The sequence below is a fragment of the Lygodium microphyllum genome, chromosome 12 (assembly GCF_053477565.2).
Source record: "Lygodium microphyllum isolate KBCC chromosome 12, Lygodium_microphyllum_v1.1.10, whole genome shotgun sequence".
Taxonomy (NCBI): Eukaryota; Viridiplantae; Streptophyta; class Polypodiopsida; order Schizaeales; family Lygodiaceae; genus Lygodium; species Lygodium microphyllum.
The window spans coordinates 101,649,384-101,673,485 of record NC_141146.1 but is presented as its reverse complement, the minus strand read 5'-3'; the positions used below and the strand labels follow the sequence as shown (position 1 = coordinate 101,673,485).

At 37.9% G+C, this 24,102-nt stretch overlaps 1 protein-coding gene across 3 annotated transcripts in view; it reads right to left on the bottom strand.

Moving 5' to 3' along the window:
• Positions 1–17,213: 17,213 nt before the first annotated feature.
• LOC148028104 (protein MID1-COMPLEMENTING ACTIVITY 1-like) overlaps positions 17,214–24,102 on the bottom strand; it is a 40,665-nt gene continuing 33,776 nt past the window's right edge. For 2 of the 3 annotated variants that reach the window (XM_087689786.1, XM_087689787.1), the window contains 4 exons: positions 23,472–23,543; positions 22,153–22,259; positions 17,770–17,863; positions 17,214–17,569 (listed from right to left, as the gene is read on the bottom strand). In XM_087689786.1, the coding sequence (XP_087545912.1) occupies positions 17,523–17,569; positions 17,770–17,863; positions 22,153–22,259; positions 23,472–23,543 (320 nt within the window). In that variant the 3' untranslated portion in view covers positions 17,214–17,522. Of the gene's footprint in view, positions 17,570–17,769; positions 17,864–22,152; positions 22,260–23,471; positions 23,544–24,102 lie in introns of those variants that run through there. The other variant, XR_015692683.1, reaches the window with a different exon arrangement.

Here is a 24,102-nt window from a genome sequence, read left to right as displayed (position 1 = left end):
CTAGATGTTTATACACACTATTTACATGTAGATGGTGAGTTTGATTGCTTGGATCAAAGTATGGATGAGAAGTCTGGTATTACATTTGTTCGTACACCTTGTATAACGAGAACTAGGGCTGATGTAAAGGTATCATAGAGTGCTTTACAAGTGTGCAGGTCAATGTTAGTAAGATATCCCATAAATAGGTTGACATATGATGGTCATGTTGCTCGCCATTATGCATATATAGAGAATGCTATAAAATCAACTAAGCCCACTTGTATTCAAGAAGTTGTATGCACATGGAGAGAAAGCCATGAATGAAGAAATGGTTGGATTGGATGTAAATAAGACTCAAGATTTGGTGCCATTGCTTGAGAAAAAGAAATCTATAGGCTACAAGTGATTTTACAAAGTAAAGTATAATGCAAATGAAAGTGCCTTGATAATCCCAAAAAATAATAATTCACCATCCATGCCAATGTAGTTGGTGCATTAGTCAAACTAAAAGGCATAACAATGAATTGGTAGTAGTGACCAAATTGTCTTCTAATGCAATCTTTAAACACATAAACTAAATCCATACAAATTTGATGATATCTTGATTTGAGATTTGTATTACTAAAATTTTTGTTTTCCCAAAGTCTATCTAATAAATCGTCCACTCTTGGAATGGGCATTGATTTTTAACAGTCACTTTGTTTAAAGCTTTATAGTCAATGCACATCCTATATATTTTATAGTCCTTTTTAACCAAAAGGTCAAGTGCACCAAATGGGAAAGAGCTAGGTCAAATTTTTTGCCCTAATTTTAGCCTAATTTTTGGTTCTACTGCTCATCCTCTCTAGGCCAAGGTGTTGTAGCTGATCTTTGGCATGCTTAAGCTTCAATAATTATTGGCAAAGTTGGCATTCTCCTCTTCTCCTATTTTTGAGAAATCCTAGCCAGACATCCATGAAAGATTCAGCTCAAGCTTCCATTTCTTTTCAATTTCTTGAAGATTCTGCATCATTTCAGCCCGAGGATTCATTTTAGGTTGGGATTCTTGAAGAAATTACAAGCATTGAGCACTAATGGCCAAGGATTGAAGCTCAAGAGCTTCTATGGAGTCAAAATTTGGGGGAAACAAATTTAATTCTTCAATATTAAGTATCTAAAGCTTTAAGATTGCTTCCAAGCATTAAATGCACAAGGATTGAAGATTATTTCAGCAACATTGGGCAAACGGAGGCTTCATCAAACATTTGGGGATTAATCAAGCCTTCATAAAAAATACAAAAGGTATTCCTCTTTTTCTTAATCTCTTTCATTCATCCAATTGTTGACCTTCATCCAATTGATTGAGAGATTAGATAATTGTATGATTTCCATCAAATTTCAGTCAATGATTGCTTAAATCAAACCATTCATGAAATGCAATGTTTACTTGATGCATATCGGATCCAATATCAATGAATTAAAAGCTCCTAACTGAAATTCTAGAATTGCATTCAATTCAAATGATTAAGCCCATTGATTGATAAGATTGCCTACTCTAATACATTGATTATTCACCCATGGCAAAATATATCATAATCCGTTGTAAAAGGTTAAGTCAGCAGTAAGTCACTGCTTGGTAAGACCCTCTTTCCATTCATTTTGCAAAATTTCAATTCTCTTGCATTTCATGAAAACAGCTGAATGGAAATTTCAATAATGCATATCATGTTGATTGATTAGAGCAGTATGTCATTGCCATGTTGATATTCCCATTGAGGAAAAAGGTGGATGTCGGGGGAGATAGTGAGACAAAAGAGAGGTGACCCTCCCTCACTATTAAAGATCTCGAAGGGGTGAAAACAACCAAGTTGGGGGGAACTTTGCCCACCTCTCGGTGATTCGAAGCCCGTGTAGGGAGCTTGTCCTACCATTTTATCCCTCACACAAGTAGAGCAAGTGGAGAATTGAAGATTGAAGCACTTTCAAAGACTCAAGTACCTTCAAGATCAAGTACTTTCAAAGACTCAAGTACCTTCAAGATCAAGCACTTTCAAAGACTCAAGTACTCAAGTACCTTTAAGATCAAGCACTTTCAAAGACTCAAGTACCTTCAAGATCAAAACAGGGGATTTACAGGACACTGCAGGGTAGATAAAGGTCATTATAGGTATCATTTTCATGATTCAAGTACAAGTGCAAGTACTACAGGGTGCCCACAGGTCTTATCCAGTTTCCTACAAGGTTTGGTAGCCATTAGGTACTACCATTTTTCTCTTATAGGTGGAAACATGGTACTTACATGTTAAAATATGGTGCAAGCCTCGACAGCTCAACCTCAAAGATTGAATTGCATCATTTTTTATCCTAAACCTATTATGAAGTGATATAGCTCATCTTGAAGACGGCATTTTTTTCTTTGATTTGAATTAAAACTTTTGAAAATCGGAGTTTCGTAGCTCAAGTTATAGCCAATTTTCTGACAAGAGATACTCCAGGACTACACAAGTGGCCCTATTAACTGGAAGCAACGATTGGAGTTGCGAGCACACGAGTCATTAATGGAGTCACGAGCATGGATAACAACCCTTTACCAATCCCGATACCATAATAGAAATAAGATAAGTCTCTTAAGAGATACTGCGATCTTAGAGTATTCACTTCGTAAATTATTAGAACAACTTATATGCTAAAAACTGTTGAGAAAACTAAGAACTCAAGAGAAATCATGAGGAATTTTTCAAGAAAATTTTATTAAGAACGAGTTCTTAAGAAATTAGTCAAGGATATAGTTTTAATCTAGACGCTTTGATAGAAGATTTTAAAGACATGAAATATCTCTAAGTTGAAGAAACTGACTTAAGGCCAAGAAACTTGGGTAATAAGAATGTCATCATAAACCTTAAACTGAGAAGTTAGAGACCCCAAAATCTAGATGACGGTCTTCTTTCAAGCAAGAAATATACTGCGTGTGATAGTCTGCTTGCTGGAAATAAATTTTTCCAAAGTGTAAGTGTGAACAGAGGCTTGTTGGAGTTGCTAAGCGAGTTTGAGATTTATTCGGTGGGAACACCCGCTAGGAAGAAGGAGATTTAAGAGTGAAATTTTGAAGCTTTAATAAGCTTAATAACCTTAAGCTTTTTAAAAGCTTAATGGTTTTTATCTAATCGACTAGGATGGTGGCATGTCGTGGATGACGTCGACGACCGCGAGTACATCCTTCCGCCGTTGATCGCTGAAATTGAGAGCTTAAGTTCTTTCTTACGCTTTTTAAGCTTAGAAGCTCAAACTTAATGAAAGTTTCTTCTATGTTTTCTCTGAGAATAAATGACTTGATAAAGGAGCTTGAGAAGTGGTCCTCCACCTCTTTGGGAGTGGTCCTTCATGATCTAATAGCATAGTAGGGGCTTCTTCACCACCAGGAATATGCTGGTATTAATGGTTCGTCGCGAGACTACTTGTAGAGCCCGTTCATTCCAGGAGCTTTGCCTTTGTGGGAGATAGTAAGTGATTGAAAGCCCTTGATCTCATATTTGCTCTGATATCACTCGTACACAAATTGAATGATGTATGCATGTGTAGTGAATGTTAGAAGGTCCCCAAGAACAAAGAACTCTACAAAAGCTCATAAAGCAAAAAGAGAGGTTTGCACAACATGAGACAAAAAGAAAAATTGGATACAATCTCCCCCCATGCCTTGTGTGAGCGCTTCACAAGGCATGTATTTATAAATTTATTAATCTCACAATCGCCCCTTAGAAGATCATAACATGGCCCACCCCTATTTAGATCGAGTCCTTATAGAGGAAGAGCTACACATTGCCAACAGGATCAACTTTGGTGACTTCCTAAATAACCAATGTCCTGGCCTACATTACGCACATAGGTATTAGACCGCATGACATGGACCGTCATGCTCACTTGGAATATAACCCACATTTCTATGCCTGGATAATGCAACAGTAAAGCATCGCAAGCTTGCACTTAATACCCTTAATCCTTCATTCTCCAATCCTAGGAAGGATTCATATCCTTCCCAGGCGAGGAGGGGATAAGGTAGAAAGTAAAGGTTTAAAGGAATAAAAACCAACTTATGATTGAGGAAAATTGTCAAAAGTTCTTTTGGATTGTGTGGATTTCTTGAAGCCAAAGTCTTTATTATGTACTTAAGCACTTCGCATCTCCGTAGCTTATCGTCATTATCTGCTTATTATTTTGCAAGAGTTATCTCGGGAAAACTAATGGTAAATTTTGGTATTGTGACAGGAACCTACAATGGCAAGCCAAGACAAAGGCAAGTTTCCATCGCAGAAGAAGAATAGGCGAAGTACAGCCTAATGGCAGAGATCAGGGCCTTCAACCAGTTCAAGTTCAAGAACATCATGAACTTGGATGACTGGCAGGCCATAAGGGAAAAAGTAAGACCCAAGATGAGTATGCACAACAAATCAAAGATTCTATGTTGGATAATACACCTCGAGAGAGCCCTGAAGAGGCTCAAATGCAAGGTGAAATCAGTGCACTCAATAATACCATGTGTGAACATGAGAATAGACATACTCAAAGGCATATGGAGATGTTATCTAGAGTGGAGTATATGGTATTGTCTACTAATCAAACGAAGTCTTCCATTGAGAAGTTGGTGGGTTCCACTACCCAAATGAAGGCTTCAATTGATAAATTAGTAAAATCCAATGCTCAAATAATGGCTCAATTCTCCCAATGGATGCAAATGCCAATGGAAACCAAGGAAGTTAAGGAGAAAGCTCATTCAAACATTGAACCTTTAGTCCCACTTCAGCCACCTAACCAAAATGATCAAGGTTACGGTATCATTGGGTGAAGGGGTATTCCCAATAGTCAATATGAAGTAGGTGAGGCTTCACAAAGGCATGATGACTATTTGGACAGTTTGAATGGTGCTAATTTCCAAGCTTATGGCTTGATTTTCCAACTTCCTAGAGGTCATCTACCAACGAGAAGGTTTCATACTAGTTCTCAGCCACCTATTAGAAGAGGACCATCTTATTTTGGAGGTTCAATGCCTACTACCCATGAGCAATGTATTTTGGTATATCAACCTTTTCATGAAAGAGAACTGAAGGATAAGATCATTTTGGCAAAGTACAATGGGCAATCATCTTCACCATTCAATCTAGAGGAATGGATTTCAAACTTGGAATCTTACTTTGATATATTTCCTAGAACTGATGATATGAATATTAATTTTGTATCTTTGCATTTGGAGGGATTTGCATATACTTGGTGAAGATACATTAAGAAAAAGAACATACTTGTAGAGAATTGGGATACATTCAAGACATTTATGGCTTAGGTCTTTGTCTCTCCTCTTGAAAAAGAGAAATTGGCACGGAGATGGTATGGATTAGAGCAAAGAGGCCTAAGTGTACAGGAGTATACAAATCAATTCGTCAACCTTACCATGTATGTAGAGAACATTAGTGATGAAGCTAAACTCCACAAGTATATGTATGGTTTAAAACCTTATTTATCAATTGATGTTATGGCACAAAATCGTACCAATCTTTTTAAAGCTATTGAGCTTACGAAACATTATGGAAGGAAGTATAGAAGGGAATCTTCATTTTAGTCTAGTTATGGACAGCCAAGGAATGTTTTAAAACAAGGACAAGCTGGCAATGTTTATGAAAGCAATGATGCACCAAGTGGGAGCTCAAAGTACCAAATTATCCATCGCTCAATGCTTCAAGACCTCGAAGAAATTTTAGGATAGCAAATAGTCCAAGAGTGGATTTTAAACAAGAGGATAGCAAGTTCAAATCTACTTCAGCTAATATGAATCCAAAGTCAATTCCTATGGACCTCTACAAAGAAAGGAAGGAAAAAGGCTTATGCTTCAAATGTGAAAAAAAGTATACAATTGATCATGCAACAAAGTGCATATACAAAAATGTAAAAGCCAAGGTTCATAATATGCTAATATTTGAAAATTATTTGAAAGGATGACATCGATGAGGTCAATGCATTTGTAGCTACTACTAAAAATGAGGATGTTGAGGAAGAAGTTGGGCAAGAACGTTTTTATGACCCTGCCGACACTTTTCCTTTTGATCCAAGTGGTAGTGATCCTTTCGATTCGGGAGGAACTCGTGATGAGCCATTTGCTACCACTAATTGTTCCATTTCCATGGATACTTAGATAGGTTCTAAGAGCCCTGATATACTTCGTATAAAGGGTAATATTTGTTAGAAAACATGGATCTAGAGCATGGCAGAAGCTATGGAGGATGGAAGATAAATACACAACTCATGATGACATAGACTTAGATAGAATAACTGTTATACAAGTGAATTAGGTTCCCATATAGATTAGCTTGGACTCATAAACACATTCTTGTATAAGATGGACAATGATACTAACAATAACTCAAACTTAAAGTTCCATTACCTTGTTATGAGTATCAACCAAGTACATGCCTTTATAGATCTTTGGATAGTACCACTCTCATCATTGTGCATATGGGATTTTGAACATCTCTTCCTAGAGCATACATCATTTGTCTATCTTCTAGCCTCTTCAAGGCATATATCTAGCCTCTATGGGCAAGCATCATTTGCTATTTTCAACACCCCCCCTCAAATAATGAGACTCTACCCTTGCTAGCTTTTGCAACCCCCCCCCCCCCCCCCCCCCCAATGATGATATGGCTTGAGAGACTAGCTCTTTAGCAACCTAGTCAAGTTAAGGCTTGAAACTTTATATCTTTGGTAAGGGCTTTTACATCCACTATGGGAAACAATATCCACTATGGGAAAACAAGATCCACTATGGGAAAAATTCTTTGTTATCAGTAGCGGAAATTTCTTTTTCTTCATGCTTCTTTGGTATCGTTTGCTTTTCTTGATCTTTTAGGTGTCTTTGATCTTCTTGGACTCCTTCTTGGTCTTTATCCTTTTCATCTTTGACTTGTTCTTCATTATTTTGTGCTCTAGTCTTCTTTGTGAGGTCCTTTTGGTCTTGTTTCTCAGTGAGTTTGAAATGGGTACATTGATGTGACTTGACATGACTTGTTGAACTATTCCATAAATCTTGGGATACATAGCTTTTGGGATTTCATATGGCTTTGACTCATGGCTTGACATTACATTGGATTTTCTTCTGAGATCATACAACATCTTGTCCTTCATTTTGCTTGCTTTATCACTCCTTACTTTGCTTGTAGCTTCTTTGACTTTGACTTTGCTCTTCTTGTTCCCCTCAAGCAAAGGTACCACTAACTTTGAGTTTTGTATAATGACCAAGGTAGCTAGAATGTCTTCAAAAACTTCAAATAAAATCATTGATTGCTCTTTTATGTAGACAGCTTCATGTATTCCTGCAAGTGGGTCAATCAAGTCTTCCATGTAGTTGAAGTGAGCAACAATGATTATATCACTCTTCATGAGAAGTATCCTTTTATAGTTCCTTATATTTAGCATTTCCATGACTGAGAATCAGTTGAGATAGATCGGTGAATGAGTTGAAAAAAATTGTGTCAAAGGACACAACAGTCTTTAGTGTTCAGCAACACTATTTAGTATCAAGAGATACTAGCTTGTTCTTGAATCTTCCAAGCTGAATCTTGATATTGGAGCACTTTCTTGCTAATTTGTTATGGTTTTTTTGCTAGATATTGAGTGGCATTGACAAGTCTGAGCTGAAGGAAGTAAGGGTAAAAAGATGAGCTTGAAGTACTTGATGTCAAGCTAGATGATGCTTGATGTCAGGTGGGTTGCTTGATCTTCAGGACTACTCCAAATCTTCTTTCTAAGGTTTACACTTGATGGAACCCGATCATATCTGAGTGTCAAAAGCTTTAGTGTGTTGAGAACAGTGAGGAAATGAAGTGAAGAAGGAGCTTGAGGTGAGGAAGCTATGGTGGATTAGGGTTTGATAGGCAGGCGACTAGTTTTTAACTCTGTGCAGCCACCACAGTGAACCATTTGCCACAAAATTTGATGGGAAAGAAGCTTATATAACAAGCTTTGAATGCCCTATATCAATCGTCAACATCATGGAGTGTAGACATGGCGCAGACTATACGTAAGCACGTATGCTCAAACATGGCATCGAGTTTCAATTTCTGCAATGCTGGAGTTGTAGACTACCAATGTCTATGTTTGAAGTTCTAGGAGGAAGCTTGAGCAGAGGAAGATATCTCCAAAAGAAATCACTAGAAGATATAGCTTGTAGAGAGAGATCTAGAAGCTCCAAGGTGGGTACATGCAGTTTGGCTATGGCTGCCACAAGGTGATTGTGAGATTCAAGTGAAGAATGGGAGTCATACACTCAAATTGAGCTGGACTAAGATGAAGAAGAGCTGAGAGAAGTGAAAAGAGAGTTGGGCCATGCTCAGTTGAGCTCTAATACCATGTCAGAAAACACGGATCTAGAGCATGGCAGGAGCTATGGAGGATGAAAGATGAATATACAACTCATGATGACATAGACTTAGATAGACTAACTGTTACACAAGTGAATTAGGTTCCAAGATAGATTAGCTTGGACTCATAAACACATTCTTGTGTAAGATGGACAATGATACTGACAATGACTCAAATTGATAGTTTCATTACCTTGTTATGAGTTCCAACCAAGTACATGCCTTTATAGCTTTTTGGATAGTACCACTCTCCTCATTATGCATATGGGATTCTGAACATCTCTTCCTTGAGCGTACATGATTTTTCTATCTTCTAGCCTCTTCAGGGCATACATCTAGCCTTTATGGGCAAGCATCATTTGCTATTCTCAACAATATTCATGGAAAGGATGTGTTTATCCTAATAGATAGTAGCAGTATACACAGTTTTATGAATAAATCCATTATGGATAGCTGAATTGTCTTTCCACTGCTTATAGTAGCCCATAAGAGTTCAGGTAGCCAATGGTGAAAAAGAAATCAGCACTAAAATATGCCCACAGGTTTCTTTACAATTGGCTAAAACTTATGAAGCAAAAGTAAACCTGATAACCTTGGAAATGGGATCCATAGATATTGTACTCAGGTATGATTGGCTAATGACATTGGGAAAAATTAATATGGATTTCTCACTGTTGTATTTGGAGTTTACCCTTGATGGATAACTCATCCATTTACCGGGAATTTCTTGGTAAATCAAATTTTCATCTTATTACCATTCAACAACTCAAAAAAATGTACAAGAGGCACCCACAGATCTTTGTTTTTCACTTGAATAAAGAGTTTAAAGATCAATCCACAAATTCAACAAATCACCTAGCTTTGAAAGCTCTTCTTGAGGAGTATAGGGACTTGTTTGAAGTACCTACTTCATTGCCTCCCAAGAGACCAGTAGATCACCCAATTGATTTGCAGCCCAACTCAAAGCCAATTAATAAGCCACCCTACAGATTGTCCAAGTGTGAGCATGAAGAAATAGCCAAGCATATCAAGAAGCTTCTTGAAATGGGATTTCATTGAATCCAGTTCTTCAACTTATGTATTTCTAGTCTTGTTAGTAAAAAAGAAAGATGGATCTTTCAGGATGTGTATTGATTATAGGAATCTAAACAAGATCACAGTGAAGAACTAGTACCCAATACCCAAAATTGACGATTTTCTAGATGAGCTCAAGGGGGCTAGATTCTTTACAAAGATTGACTTGAGATCGGGTTTTCTCTCGTCAAATCCGTATGTGAGAGGGTAATGAAATCAAGACTACCTTTAGGATCGAGGGGTCTTCCATTTTCTAGTGATGCCATTTGGGCTTACTAATGCTCTAGCTACACTCCAGAGTTTGATGAACAAGATCTTGCAACCTTTCCTCTTCCAGTTTTTCCTGGTATTCTTTGATGACATTTTGATTTACAGTAAGACCCTTCAAGACCATTTATCAAACATAAGGAAGGTTTTTTATGTATTGAGGAATCATAGACTCTTTGCTAAGGATAAGAAATGCTCTTTCATGAAAACTAAAGTGGAGTACTTGGGACATATTGTTAGTGAAAAATGGATCCAAGCTGACCCCAAGAAGGTACAGTGTGTTAAAGATTGGCCAACACCTCTAATACCACTACTTCGCTTAGAGGGTTTCTTGGTCTATCTTCATTTTATCGCCAATTCATTAAGCATTATGCAGCTATTGCAACTCCTTTGACTGACAAGTTGAAGAAGTAAGTTTTCTTTTGGGATGCACTTGTAGACAGTAACTTCAACCAGTTAAAGGAACTCCTTACTTCTGCTCCTATTCTAGAATACCCAATTTTTCAAAGGAGTTTATAATTTCGTGTGATGCCAGTAGTCGAGGCATAGGGACTATCTTCTAATAGGAGCATGGAGTGATTGCCTTTGAAAGTCACAAGCTTACATATAAGAAAATTGCTATGAATGTTTATGACCAAGAGATGTTGGCTATCTTATATGCAATAAAGAAATGACACTATTATCTGTATAGTAGCCGGTTTAGAGTTCAAAGTGATCACAAGGTCCTAAAGTATTTTCTCACTCACTCCAATCCTACTTCTAAGCAGCATAGGTTGATAGCTACATTACAAAATTATGAGTTTGATATCACTCATACAAGGAGCAAAGACAATGTATGACTGAGCTACATAGTGATTGGATGGAAGAATTACAAGAAGCCTATCTCTTGGATGAAGAGCTCAGTCATGTTTTTCAAAAATTATAGCAAGGTCTCATGGAAGAAAACTCGCTTTATCAACTTAAAAACGGCCTAATCTTACTAAATGGCAAGATTTTATTCCCTCTACTTCTTTTACACTAAAAATTATGGAAGAGTTGCATTATTCGTCTTCAGCTAAACACCTTGGAGTTTTTAAAACCTATGATAAGATCAAAACTCTGTTTTTGTAGCACAAAGATAAAAATCGACAAATATATGGGTGAGGATGCATCGCGTATCATGTTGTCAGGCGGTCGTCACTCCAAGGCGTACAAGTAAGGCGACGACCAAGGCATAGACCTTGGCATAATTGGCAACGGGCTACGAAGGCTTCATTGGCATTGTTGGCTGCACATGAGAAGCTCCCACTAGCTTGTAGGAAAATCTTCTCGAGAGGTCATCCATCTCAACAATGTCGTCACCCAACTACACTTAACTACCAAGTGACTATCCACTAGGCTAGTTTATTTTTGTTGTTCTATAGTATAAGCATAGTTTTAATAAGCTTGTCTTGGGGGAGTTTCCGAAGTCTTTCTTCCATGAATTGGCATATAATACCTCATTAATAATAATAATTTTTTTCATATTTAGAGCTAGTTTTAAAAATGTGTACTTTTATTTTTAATATAAATCAATTTTTGGAATGTATATGCACATTATCTATTAAAATAAACTAAGAACATTACAACTTGGATGAGTTTGCCTACAATAACTCCACTCATCCTAGCACCCTTCGAGGCTATGTTTGGTTATAAGGTGCCCTTACCCAAAGTCATTTTCAATGAAAGAATCAATCCTCATGGGAAAGAAGAATTGGAAAGAATGCATACCCTTCTTTAGTAGTGTAAGATGAATCTTAGGAAAGCCCAAGACCAGATGAAGATGTATGCAAATGAGAAGAGGTGACCCTTAGAGTTCCAAGAAGGAAAATTAATTTTGTTGAAGGTGCCCAAGTCTCAGTATTCTACCTTGAAGGATGGATCCAATAATAAGCTTGCTCATAGATTTTATGTACCCTACAAGATCTTGAAGCGCGTTATTGAAAACTTGGCATATAGATTGGAGCTACCCTCTTCCACTAAGATTCATAATGTATTCCATGTTAGTCAACTCAAGCCTTTCTATGGTGATCCCATGGATACAATTAATGAGTTGCCTTCTATACATCCCTGAGGCTGTCATAGGTCAGCGTGAGAAGAAGCTTTGCTCTCGCTCTATCTTTGAATATTTAATTAAATTGAGAGGCTTGCCACTTGAGGAAGCTTCTTGGAGTCCTGATTCTATACTAGATGAGTTTTCTTACCTATAGGACACATTGGTGGACTGAAGTATACTAACTATGGAACCACTTATGATGCAAACAAGGTCCTGACATCAGATTTTTTTAGAATTATTCTACCCAATTTTTAGAATTATGCCACTTGCAGAGGGTCAAAGTAGACATGTGGCATGCTTCGTTTGGATACTTCTAAGAAGTTACTGTAGATTTGGTTCAACAGGGTCTGCTCTTACAACAAGTTTTCTACTTCATTTTGAGTCGATCATTTGAAGACTTTAAGGCTTCAAATACTTCTGAAGCACTTCTAAACATATATATAGCTAAGGTTTACTCTCATTCTTTCATTTCAGCCCATATGTCTTAATATTTCATTCATTTCTCTATGTATAGCTGAAAATAAATTAGTACTATGTTTCATCCATTCTTTTACAACTTTTCTAAGTTTGTTTTTGAGGGCAAAGACCTTTAGGACAAGATGCATTGTAAGAAGCTGGAAATAATAGATATTTAGTGTAGAAATAATAGTAATACCATGTCACACTGATATAGGTATAAAAGGGAGAGACATGTATTTTTTCACATCTTTTGGAAGCATTAATACATTATAGTCTCTTACCTCATTACCTTGCTCATAGCTTCTATGGCTTCTCACCCCTTCTTGTCTTTCTCTCTCCATTTCTAGTCTTTCTCTCTCCTCCTCACTCTCTCTCTCTCTCTCTTTTGCACTCTTTTTTCTCTCTCTAGTGCAAACTTCTCTCTCCTCCGTCTCTCTCCAATCCACTTCTTGACACATTTAGTACTATTTTCTTCTTCTCTATTTGATAAATGAAAGTTTCCCCCTAACTTGTTGACAAAAGCTACCCCTCTACTTATAGCACAAGCAGCCCCTCAGCTTGAGTTGGGTCCTTGCTTAAGCTACCCCCTTACTTAGCAATTGCACTTGACAACCACCAAACAAAACCAAAAAATATTAATAAGCTTAATGAACTCAATATACCTCAATGCTTGAGTGATCATGGCCTCTTGTTTTGCTTCAAGAAGGCTCCTCTTCTTGCCTTTGATCTTCAGTGACTTGCTTAGATGATGGATGCACAATGTCATGGCCACAAGGATGTTGGCTATGATACCAAGTGAAAGAAGAAGAGATTCGTGGAGGCTCATATACAAGATAGGCCATAGGTTTGAGAGAACAAAGAAAACCATCCATATCATTACATAGAGCTTGCCTCTTTAAATAAGCACATGAGTATATTGGATACATTGTATTGAGTCCAATTTGACTTTCCACCTTAGATCCTGATCCTTCCAACTCAACATCCTTATCTCTCCACACTCTAAGGTCTTGTTCATATTGTGTTGCATACAAAGAATGCACTGCTAATACAAATATTTGAACACTTCAAAGATGCCTTTCAATATACAAGCGATGTCATCATCTTCTTCTTGAGCAATTGGATTTTGTTATTGTTCACATTCTTGAAGTGCTTTGTGACCTCGTTCAAATTATGCCAAAGAACAATTTGTTGTTGCAAAATAATCTCAAAAAGAGGCAATTCCATATGTATTTTGTTCGTATTGGAGGGTCTCAACATTGTTGTAAGTCATTCACTTGTAGGAACAAGCTTTTAAGAATTCCTATAGAGTGAAATTTTTGCATGGGGGCATATTCTTGAAAACTTTAGTGCTAGAACAATATTTGCAAGTTCATTACATATTAGTGAAGGCTTGAAAATAGTATTTTCTTGCTTTTATACAAGAACAAGCTTTAGGATACTTCTTTGGTTTTGTTGTCATTTAGTTGAGAAGAGAGAAGGATGGTTTATAATGTGATGGAGATATGGTTAAAACCCAATCCACACACACACACACTCTCTCTCTCTCTCTCTCTCAAATTCAAATTGATCGCTTGAATAAAATATCTTTTAATAAGCTTTTAAGGCTTAAGGATTTACAGTTTTATGCTTTTGAAAAACGTGGATCATCAACCAACACAGAGTGTCACTAAATTATACGCAAGGCAAATCATCATTGTCAACCATCAATTTGATATGGAGATAAATAGAAGAGGAACGAGAGTGGTTTTATAATCACCTTACAATGGGAACATAGTGGTATGCTCTGATTATGAAATCTTCCCTCCTTTAAGAAAACCACTATTGGATGTGGCGAACCATTAGAGTGATTTTCTTCCATAGTCATGGGTTTGGAGGATAATATGGGTGGAAAGAAACCTTTGGGTTGCCTCTTACCCCGAGAGAATAGACCAAGCATTATGCAATGTCACATAAATGCACATGTGCAAAGAGTCACAAATCATGCAACAAATAGACAAAATCTACAAATATAAATAATATAAAAATAATCTTATTTTCATAGTGAATCTTGGTAAATATCATAACATTACAAGCTTAGTATAATGAGTACCAAGGAGCTTTGACATAGAACTATAAGGGGGAGTTATCCTTAAAGATTCCATATCTACTTCTAGAGCTACATAAAACTTGGTTGAAAAACTCATATTCACTAAATGCCGACATGAAGCTAAAATATGACAAGATAAAGAGATGGACGAAGCAAGGAAGATTATCAAATTACGAAGTTCAAGCAACCCTAGATTATAACTTTATTTAGTTTTTGCTATGAAAAACTTCCAAATACCTCCATGCCTACCCAAATTAGTCTATCAATAAGAAATACATTGCTTAACCAATTTCTTCTTCCTCACTCCATGTAAATGCATGGTATTAGTTATGGTATATTAATAAGCTACTTAATTATCTCTATACTGCTTAGTATAATGAGTACCAAGGAGCTTTGACATAAAACTATAAGGGGGAGTTATCCTTAAAGATTCCATATCTACTTCTAGAGCTACATAAAACTTGGTTGAAAAACTCATATTCACTAAATGCCAACATGAAGCTAAAATATGACAAGATAAAGAGATGGACGAAGCAAGGAAGATTATCAAATTACGAAGTTCAAGCAACCCTAGATTATAACTTTATTTAGTTTTTTCTTTAAAAACTTCCAAATACCTCCATGCCTCTACCCAAATTAGTCTATCAATAAGAACTACATTGCTTAACCAATTTCTTCTTCCTCACTCCATGTAAATGCATGGTATTAGTTATGGTATATTAATAAGCTACTTAATTATCTCTATACTTTCGATGAGTAAATTACCTTTTGAAAAAACGAGTGTTTTTGCAAAGATGTTCACTAGGTACACAATAGTGAAAATTTTTAATTATGTTCAATAATCAAAATACAATTTATCATATGTTATGCTCTTTTTCCTACTAAAAATTCCTTAAACACATTGACATATAAAAATTTAAGCTTTGAAAATAGATGTTTGGAAAAATCTTTTGAATGTTTGGTTTACTTAATAATCTCCAAATTAGCTTGGATTAGATTTGGAGCTCTATCAATATTTGCAAAATGCACAAAACCATTTAAGGAATATAGTGGCTAGCATACCTTGCATAAGTGCCAACATCTCATTGCCTTTCCCTTCTACACTTTTGCTTGTACCTTTATTATCATTCATCAACTTCATCTTCTTCCTTGTATATGCTACCACATCAATTGCCATTTTTCTCTCTAGCTCAACCACACATACTTACATTAAAGTGATCAAATCTTTCAAAGCCTTTCAAACCGCTCCAATAGACATCCCACCTTAGACTTGGTTCCAAAGCTAATTTGTGTGGCACATGTTGAGATGTGAGAGCATCTTTGATACCATCTTACACAAAGGGTGCATCCTTATCTAGACAAGAGCTCAAACATAACCCCCTCCCCTAGATGTTGCACTTACATGTAGGGCCTCTTAACTCTGCAAATTAGGGCTAAATACTGAAACAATGTTGTTTATGAGAGCTACATGAAGACATTAGCTATGATGCCTTGAAAATAATGGCATTTGAGATGGCCTAATTAGGGATGTGTGTGCACGCACATGCCTATAGCATTCTTCGTCTCATTTCTTGCATTGTATCCAAATTAGACACATCTAGCATACTATAAACGCTTTTGACTTTGCATTTATCTTTGAAGATCATCCTCACATTGGTTGCACTAGAGGCTTGTTATTGTGGGACATGGCTTCTATAATATTGACCAAGGTTCCAACTGTTGAGATAATAGCTTGATGGTTGGAGATTATTTGCACAACTCCAATCACTGTGTGCGCGATGCTACAAGATTACTCTAGGGTTCAAGGGCTTCAACAAGTTTCTTTTACTTTTTGTTTTGCCAACAACCATGTGGCTTATTTTGGCATTGTCCCTTGAGTTGTGCACATAGATTCTACATCTTGGCTAGATGGCTTCTCGTGCATGTAATTATGTGAATCCCGCCCGTGCATGTGAACAAGTGAGCTTAGCATAACATTAAGGAATTCCATAAGATGAACTTCATGATCAATGCTTTAGTGGTTCAACCAGCGAGCTTTTTAAAATCTCAACTTACAATTTTCCCAAAATTAGCATTGGACTCCAGGATAGTTAAGAAAGTTTACAAAAGCCGATGTCCAAATGACAGCCAACAATACCACACTATTTGTCAAATATGACATCACATACAAGGAAGATGCTTTGCCCAATCTTTGACTCACACATATTACATGTAATGTTCATCAATGGACATGTTATAATTTATTTCACATATTTGAAAGGGCTTGCATTGGAAGTGCTTTACAATGATTGAATGTGTGCCATGTCAGGAGGTCTTGAAACTCAGACTAGAGTCCCAAGGTTGAATGAGATGCCCTGATCTTGCCAATAGGCAAGTTGAAATTTGGCCATTCCAGAAGGCACATCATTGTTATTATTATAAAATACAAGACTTGAATCCCTGCATTCACTTCAGGGCTACAGCTACATTGCCAGTAACACTTTCCCCCCAAAGTCCAAGGCTAGGTGCTATTTCAGTGGCCCTTACCCTAACTAGGTAACTGTCACAATAGCAGCAGCAGAAACAACAGCAGTAACAATATATGAGACGCAACGGTGTTTCCTTAGATTTACTCAACAATAAACCTGGGAAGAGGCTGGGCATTCAAGGATGTAGAAGGTGATTTACCTCAAATTTTTATCTTTATTCAATGGAGTGAAAATAAAATACATGGTACCAGGTGAAGGTGAAGGCCCAAAAAAAGGATATTATGCTTTCACCAATGTGATTGATTTTCCTAACTCCAGCTTTAAGCATTGCTATTTAGCCCTACCAGGTATGCCAATGATTGAAGTTGTGACATGTATGAAGCAGCTACCTAGACATGCCAGAAAAGACAGCACAAAGTAGCTGAGAAAGGCATGCTATGATTTCAAGCTTGTAGCCTTAAATGCACAGAGTCCATATACATCGACGCAGTCTCCATATCCACCAGTAAATATAGAACCAGGGGTGAAGGTACCTCGATGCTACCACTGCATAACCATCTTACAACAAATGGGCGAGAGATAAAGATGTTTACATTTCTCCTCTAAGGCTGAGTAAGAGCTCAGGCCCCAGAAAACATGGCAATTTTGGTAGGTCACATGCATGATCTCCATCATCCACTTCATGTTTAACTCCTCAGAAGCTTGATTCATAGCATGCGATAGATACTATCTCAATCCTCCCTTTCCATCCTTTGAGATGGAGGTGGACTCTTAATGCCTGCAACAGTGGAAACCCACCATCAGTGACGGAAAGAAAAGGCTAGGTTGTTTCCTAGATGTCTCTGGTTTTAGCGTTGGCCAGAAGGTCCCTTGACATCTTGATATTCTTAAATTCATCAATCTTAACGAGGACAAAATAGTCTGAAAGTTTCCAAATTGATGGCCAAAAGAACTATGATAGACAAGTTTGTGCCATACTTTCTCCATCACGAGCTAAAATCTCATGCCATTCTTGAACTAGAGCACAGTAGAAGCAGCACATATGAGCACAGCAGTCTTCACAGCATCCACCCTGTCAAAATACGATGCTTTTTCACTTACTTAATCAATATGCCCATCTCCCTCTCTCTCTCTCTCTCTCTCTCTCTCTCTCTCTCTCTCTCTCATGCAAACACAGAGGTTGAATCAAAGATGAACCTCTGTGTGTGTGCGTGTGTGCACCTCTCACAATGCCAAGGTTGCCTATGGATACAAAGGCAACGTCGAAGATGACAAAAGGAGTAAAGCCTTTAGTATCAAGGAGTAACCGAATGCCCAGGATTTTTAGCCCTAATCTTGCCACTCTCTTTCTATGCAACAGTCTAGAGGAAGCCAATACCTTGGGGGGGGGGGGGGCACGTTGTTTGGGTGGCGCGAACAAAACTCAATTTGGACATTAAATTCTGTGAGTAGCATTCAAAACATGCAGCCAAGAGGCCTATACCTGTGTATTGCCATGGGAAATCCCCACATTCTCCATGAAAGCTTTTGCAATATCTGCTAATAAATACTGCTATTAAATTCTGTGAGTAGCATTCAAAACATGCAACCAAGAGGCCTATACCTGTGTATTGCCATGGGAAATCCCCACATTCTCTATGAAAGCTTGTGCAATATCAGCTAATAAATATTGCTGTGTATAAAATACTCGGAAGGAATGCCAATTTTTGTGTCCCCATTCCCCATCCCATCTATATTCCATGTGCCTATAAGTCACAGCGAATGTCAATTCATGGCCATCTCCTGAGTCACACCCCTATTCCCCATCCCGATTTCCTATCTCATGTGAATGTGATGCAGCCAAGAGTGACCCACACTCTGAATGTAAGTAAATACATGGAAACCCGTAGTTAAGCTCTGGTTTCTTTTTTGTGACTTTTGTTTAATGGCAATGCTTGTAGCATGGCCCTACCTTAACCCTCGATTCTTTCTCTTTAAGTGACTTTTGTAATGAGATGAATTGTCTGTGTATGGATATTTCTTGTATCCACTAATGGGATATGCTTAACGTAGTCGCCTTGACTCATGCATTTGTTGTAAACAATAGAAGGTCCATAGTGCTTAGCATTAGTCGTCCTCGGTGGCAAAGACCTCACCGTATGAAGGATTTTGGGATACCCAATCATGTTTTGCCAGGTCTGTGAAGGAGGGAGTTTGCACAGAGTGGTGGATGCAAGTAAAACAAGTGGGAAACTATTAAAGGCCTTTCCTTTGAGGACCCATAGTGCTCTGCTTACAAAGGAATGGAACCGAATTACACGTATTAAGAAAGGTGTAAGTTATCCGTGCTTTTATAGTGGGTTTGATTCTCAAGTGCAAGCCAAGAAGATAAGAAATATTCATGGACATCTCAAGAAGTCACACCCTGTTGGTTTAGAGCTAGTGGATCTGGAGCATTAGAAGATGATTTAGAGCTCAGCAAGTACAAGCCTTCGGCCTGTATAATGTTTTTTCCAGCAAGCACCTTCTGTGGACTATCCATCCGTCCATAGCTACTACAAATGGGGGACAGGGGACGCAGACAGGAAACATGATAGGAATGGAAGGTGTAGGGCATGGGAATAGGAACTTGAAAAACAAATCATAATTTTGAGGAAAAACGCTTCACTATTATTCAAAGACATTTCAAATGCATGACTTAGCAAATTACAAATGTCAAGATTCAACACTTGAGGCTCACTAACTAGTCACTATATTTCAAAATTTGATCAAGTCAAAACATGCTCGAGCCTCGAGCCTCGAGCCTCGAGCCTCGAGGGCTGCTGGGGCTCCTCCAAGATGTGCATGATAGCATCCTCATCTCTCAACTCATCTGTGACCTCCTCTGTTGGTTCCTCAATTCCCTTCCTTTCCTAGGCTCTCAGGCATGCCCTCCTACCTACTGACTGCTCAATCTGCCACTGAGCAAAGCGATCAGCCTTCCCAGTCAGTCTTGCAAAGCACATGCAAATTTGCACTCACAAAAGACAAGATCACTAAACTTCTACCTACTGACTGCTCAATCTGCCACTGAGCAAAGCGATCAGCCTTCCCAGTCAGTCTTGCAAAGCACATGCAAATTTGCACTCACAAAAGACAAGATCACTAAACTTCTACACAGTGAGGGCACTTATCCATAATTTCTCTAAACAAGATGACCTGACAACGTAGCTAAAAATGTGAATCACTAACCACTAAGCTCAAGCCCATCTGATCTGAAATCCTCCCATAACAAGGCAGACCCCTAGTGAGCCTGTCCTCCTGTGCATCGACACAACCAAATGAACCACTGAAGGGCCCATAAGTTGCAATTCGGTCCCTCACTATGCATCTTATGGCAAGATCATGTGCCATGCGCTCCAAGATGTGCCTACAATGATCAGCTAGGGTGTTTTTTGCTAGCAAGCAATCAGTCAATCAATGATGCCACTTGCGAGAGCCTTTCAATGTATGCCAATTTGGTGACACTCTAGTTGTCCATCACTCATTCCCTCAGAGGTTATTGGGAGCAGCTTCAAGGGGACTCTCACAATTGACAAGAGCTTCAACAAAAGTTCCTTTACACCCCGTTGCCATAGTGTCTGTTTTACATTGCACAACAACAAGCCCCAATGGTGTTACACTCCTCCACCATGGCTCCTTTCTCCCAACAAAACCCCCACACCCCCAACCACTTCAAGAGGCCTTGTACAGCCCCAATGGTGTTACACTCCTCCACCATGGCTTCATTCTCCCAACAAAACCCCCACACCCCCAACCACTTCAAGAGGCCTTGTACATATTTGATTTGATTGGCATTCAGTTCCAGCTACACTGTGAGCACTTGTGCTTCATTGTATTTTTCTAAGTAATATATTTAGCCACACCTTACTTTGCCAAAAACACAAAAGGGCACTTATTAGGAAGGATACAGGACAGTTAGAGAATATGTTCTAAAAAGGTTAACACGAAGAAAGACAAGGCAATTCTTGCAAAGGAGGAAGCCTCTTCTCATGAGTATGAACGGGAAGGAAATTATGTTGATCGTCAATGGGCATATTAGGCTAATGCAAAATAGCCCCAAATCACTCGTGTTAACATCTTTCAAACATATATGCAAATCTTTTTGTATCTGGAACTTTATTTATTCATTTTCAAGAATGTCATTTTAGCCGCTCTTTGGATTTGGACATGAGGGGCGACTTGTTGGCATGTAGCTCTCAAAATGCCATTTAACAATTACATGTCACATGTACATCAACAGATTTTTCCATGGGAATGAGGGAATAGCTAGTGGATGCTAGATCGGGCTATTTACCTTTACAATATCCATGTGAGGCCACCTTACAATGCCACATATGCAAATCATGGCTATATTCTAGAACAAAATCTTGATGTACCAAATGTAGCCAAAGCATGTGGAGAAATACTAGAGTGGTGGAGATATTCTAGTTGGAGAATCTTCCTTGGACTTATGCTTTGTACATAGCATACATAAGGCACAAAACATGCATAAACACTTCTTGACTGTAGTCTCAATCATCTTACTTTTCCTCATCCATGTACTCCCCACGGCCCCACCCAAAACAAAAAAAGAGCCCACCCCAAGAGATAAATTCTCTTAATAACTACCTCAGTCAAAGAAGACCAAGGTAAAATACAATACAATCTTTGTATAGAACAAGAATGACACCTTGCAAGATCACAATAGACAGTTTAACAAAAAGGATGTGTGAAAAGCCAATCAAGAGACCTATAATGCTAAACCATAAGTGGCTCTGGATGGAAGAAAGTACCAATGTCCCCTATATCAAGATACTTCAAAAAGGTAAGAATAGACAACACAAGGGCTGTGTGAAAAGCCACTCAAGAGTCCTAAAATGCCAAACCATATACGATTCTGCATGGAAGAAATTGTGTAAGTTCCATGTATTAACATTACTATTAGTCATGCCTTGACAACTTCTTGAATCTACTGCAACCCACCATAGCCACATGCAATTAGGCTTAGCATTAATAATCAACTTCTAACAAGCTTTGCATACCGCTAGAACCACCTGTAGTAATGTTGAAAGGGACTGACATCAGTCAATAAAGTTCCATTAAGAAATATTGTTGTATTATTGAATGTCTCCCTTTAAATGAATATAGGAACATCACACAAATCCTATAAAGTGTGGACTCTTTGTGTCTGTATAAGGCGTGGAAGTAATCAAGGAATTCACTATCAACACCAACTCTATTGTAGAACTTTTGAATTAACCACATATATACAACATGACACCACAGTCAACACTCCAATTTTTATAACAGTCTTAAATGTAAAGATAGATAAAATCAACAATGACTACCTTAAACCCTTACCTGAATATTATACCGTTTTCGCAATTTGCGCCGGAAGCAGCAAGTATAGCAGTAGCAGCTCAACACAAGTGAGTATGTCATAAAATCATTGCATGCATCTTCAGGAGCTGTTCACGGAGCAAAATGAGTAACACCTCCCTTCTTGAAAGACCACTATAGTACGAAGCAAAGCTAGAAGTTGATGTGAAGAAAAGACTGTAAACTAACTGCAGCAAGTATGGATTGAAATAGTGTCTGTAGACTAGTTAGAAAGACTCCACTCAGTCAATGCAGAATTATCTTTCAGTATATAGATATATTATCCGTACACTAGTTAGAAAGCCTAAATCAGTCAATGCTTAACTACATCTGAGTATTGACAGCTGATGGAAGATGCTTTTGATCCAATCACTATAATGTGCTTCAAAATATAACCTGATCCTCAAATTTGCCTCAAAAATCCATGAATCTGACTTACTAAGGTTTTTGGTTGTTTTTTAATGTGTGCAAATGAAACCTAATTTTGCCATTCCACATTTTTTGGTGGAACATCAGAAAACATATGAGTAATCAGGAAGAAAGAGTTGTTTTCTGCGTTTACAATCTCCAACCTACAGAAGCTTATCATTTATAAAATCCAAAATGGCCCTCTAAATAGTATTTGGCCCACTGGAAACGTTTACCAACTCAGATCAGCTGAAACTCTGACTCTGTCTGTTCATTTATAAGAGTTGACAAAATATGCATTTCATATGCATATTGCAGGCATATTTAGATATGGCATACATGCAACACACAGATCACTGAACAATATTACCATCAAAGAGAGTGTTTAACAGCCCATCTCAGCACAAGGGAAAGGAATTGATTAATTTGCTTTGCAGAAATTCTAACAATTGGTGTTAAAATGCTTATTCTATTTGTTTGTGTTTATCAGAATGAGAGCAAACTATTCTTTGCTTGGAAGACTCCATGTTAATGTGAATTCTCTTCCATTTGTTATAGGTAATGTTTCCCACATGTGAATACTCTTCCATTTCTTATAGATAAGGTAATGTTTCCCACATGTGAATACTCTTCCATTTGTTATAGGTAATGTTTCCCACATGTGAATACTCTTCCATTTCTTATAGATAAGGTTTTCCACGGTATAAAAATGCACACAACAAGGTATTGTTAAATTCTATCCACGCATTTCCACAGCAGAGAAAAGTGTGAACGAAAACACATTCAAGTTACATGGAGGTACAATTGAAACCACTCTGACAAGAAATCAAAAAGTCCAGCTAAAAAGAAGAAGAGCTTGTATTAATTGGTAACACACAAGTTTGTATACTTACTGACTTTTCCATTTGATGCAAAAGCTGCAATATCTGAGAAAGTGCCACATGGATACATACAAGTAGAGATACCTAGTATTCAAAAAATGCCCATTAGGTCACCAATTTGGCATTATGAACAGACCACTGAGAAAAATAGAAAGATGCCGTTCAATATTTACTTAAACTTTAGTATTATCCTGAGAAACACAATGATAATATGCCATGATACTTTTGCAAAACAAGCTGGGGCTCTCAGCCAGGACTTTCTCACCAGACAGCTTTGCAACTTAAGCACCTAATCAAGAAACAAGTAGTACTCTTTTATGAATGCATTTAATAAAACAAATAATTCTCCAACATAATAAGGGTGCCCAACCAGTTGTAGCTCAGAAAGGCATTAAATTCACTTTCAAATTTTCCACAAAATTGAACAGTCAATATGGAGGTCACTTCTCACAAACTCAAGGTATTCACCCTTGCCGAATATCCAGTTGCCAAACCTCAATGACCCCCCTACACACAATCCTCCCTGCTTATCATGGCATCTCCAACACCTCCTCCACTCCACACGGCCCAGACCACCTTTCCAAAAGTCTCTCCCTCTCTCCCTCAAAGTTTAACCAACAGCCAACCTTTGAAGATAATGATG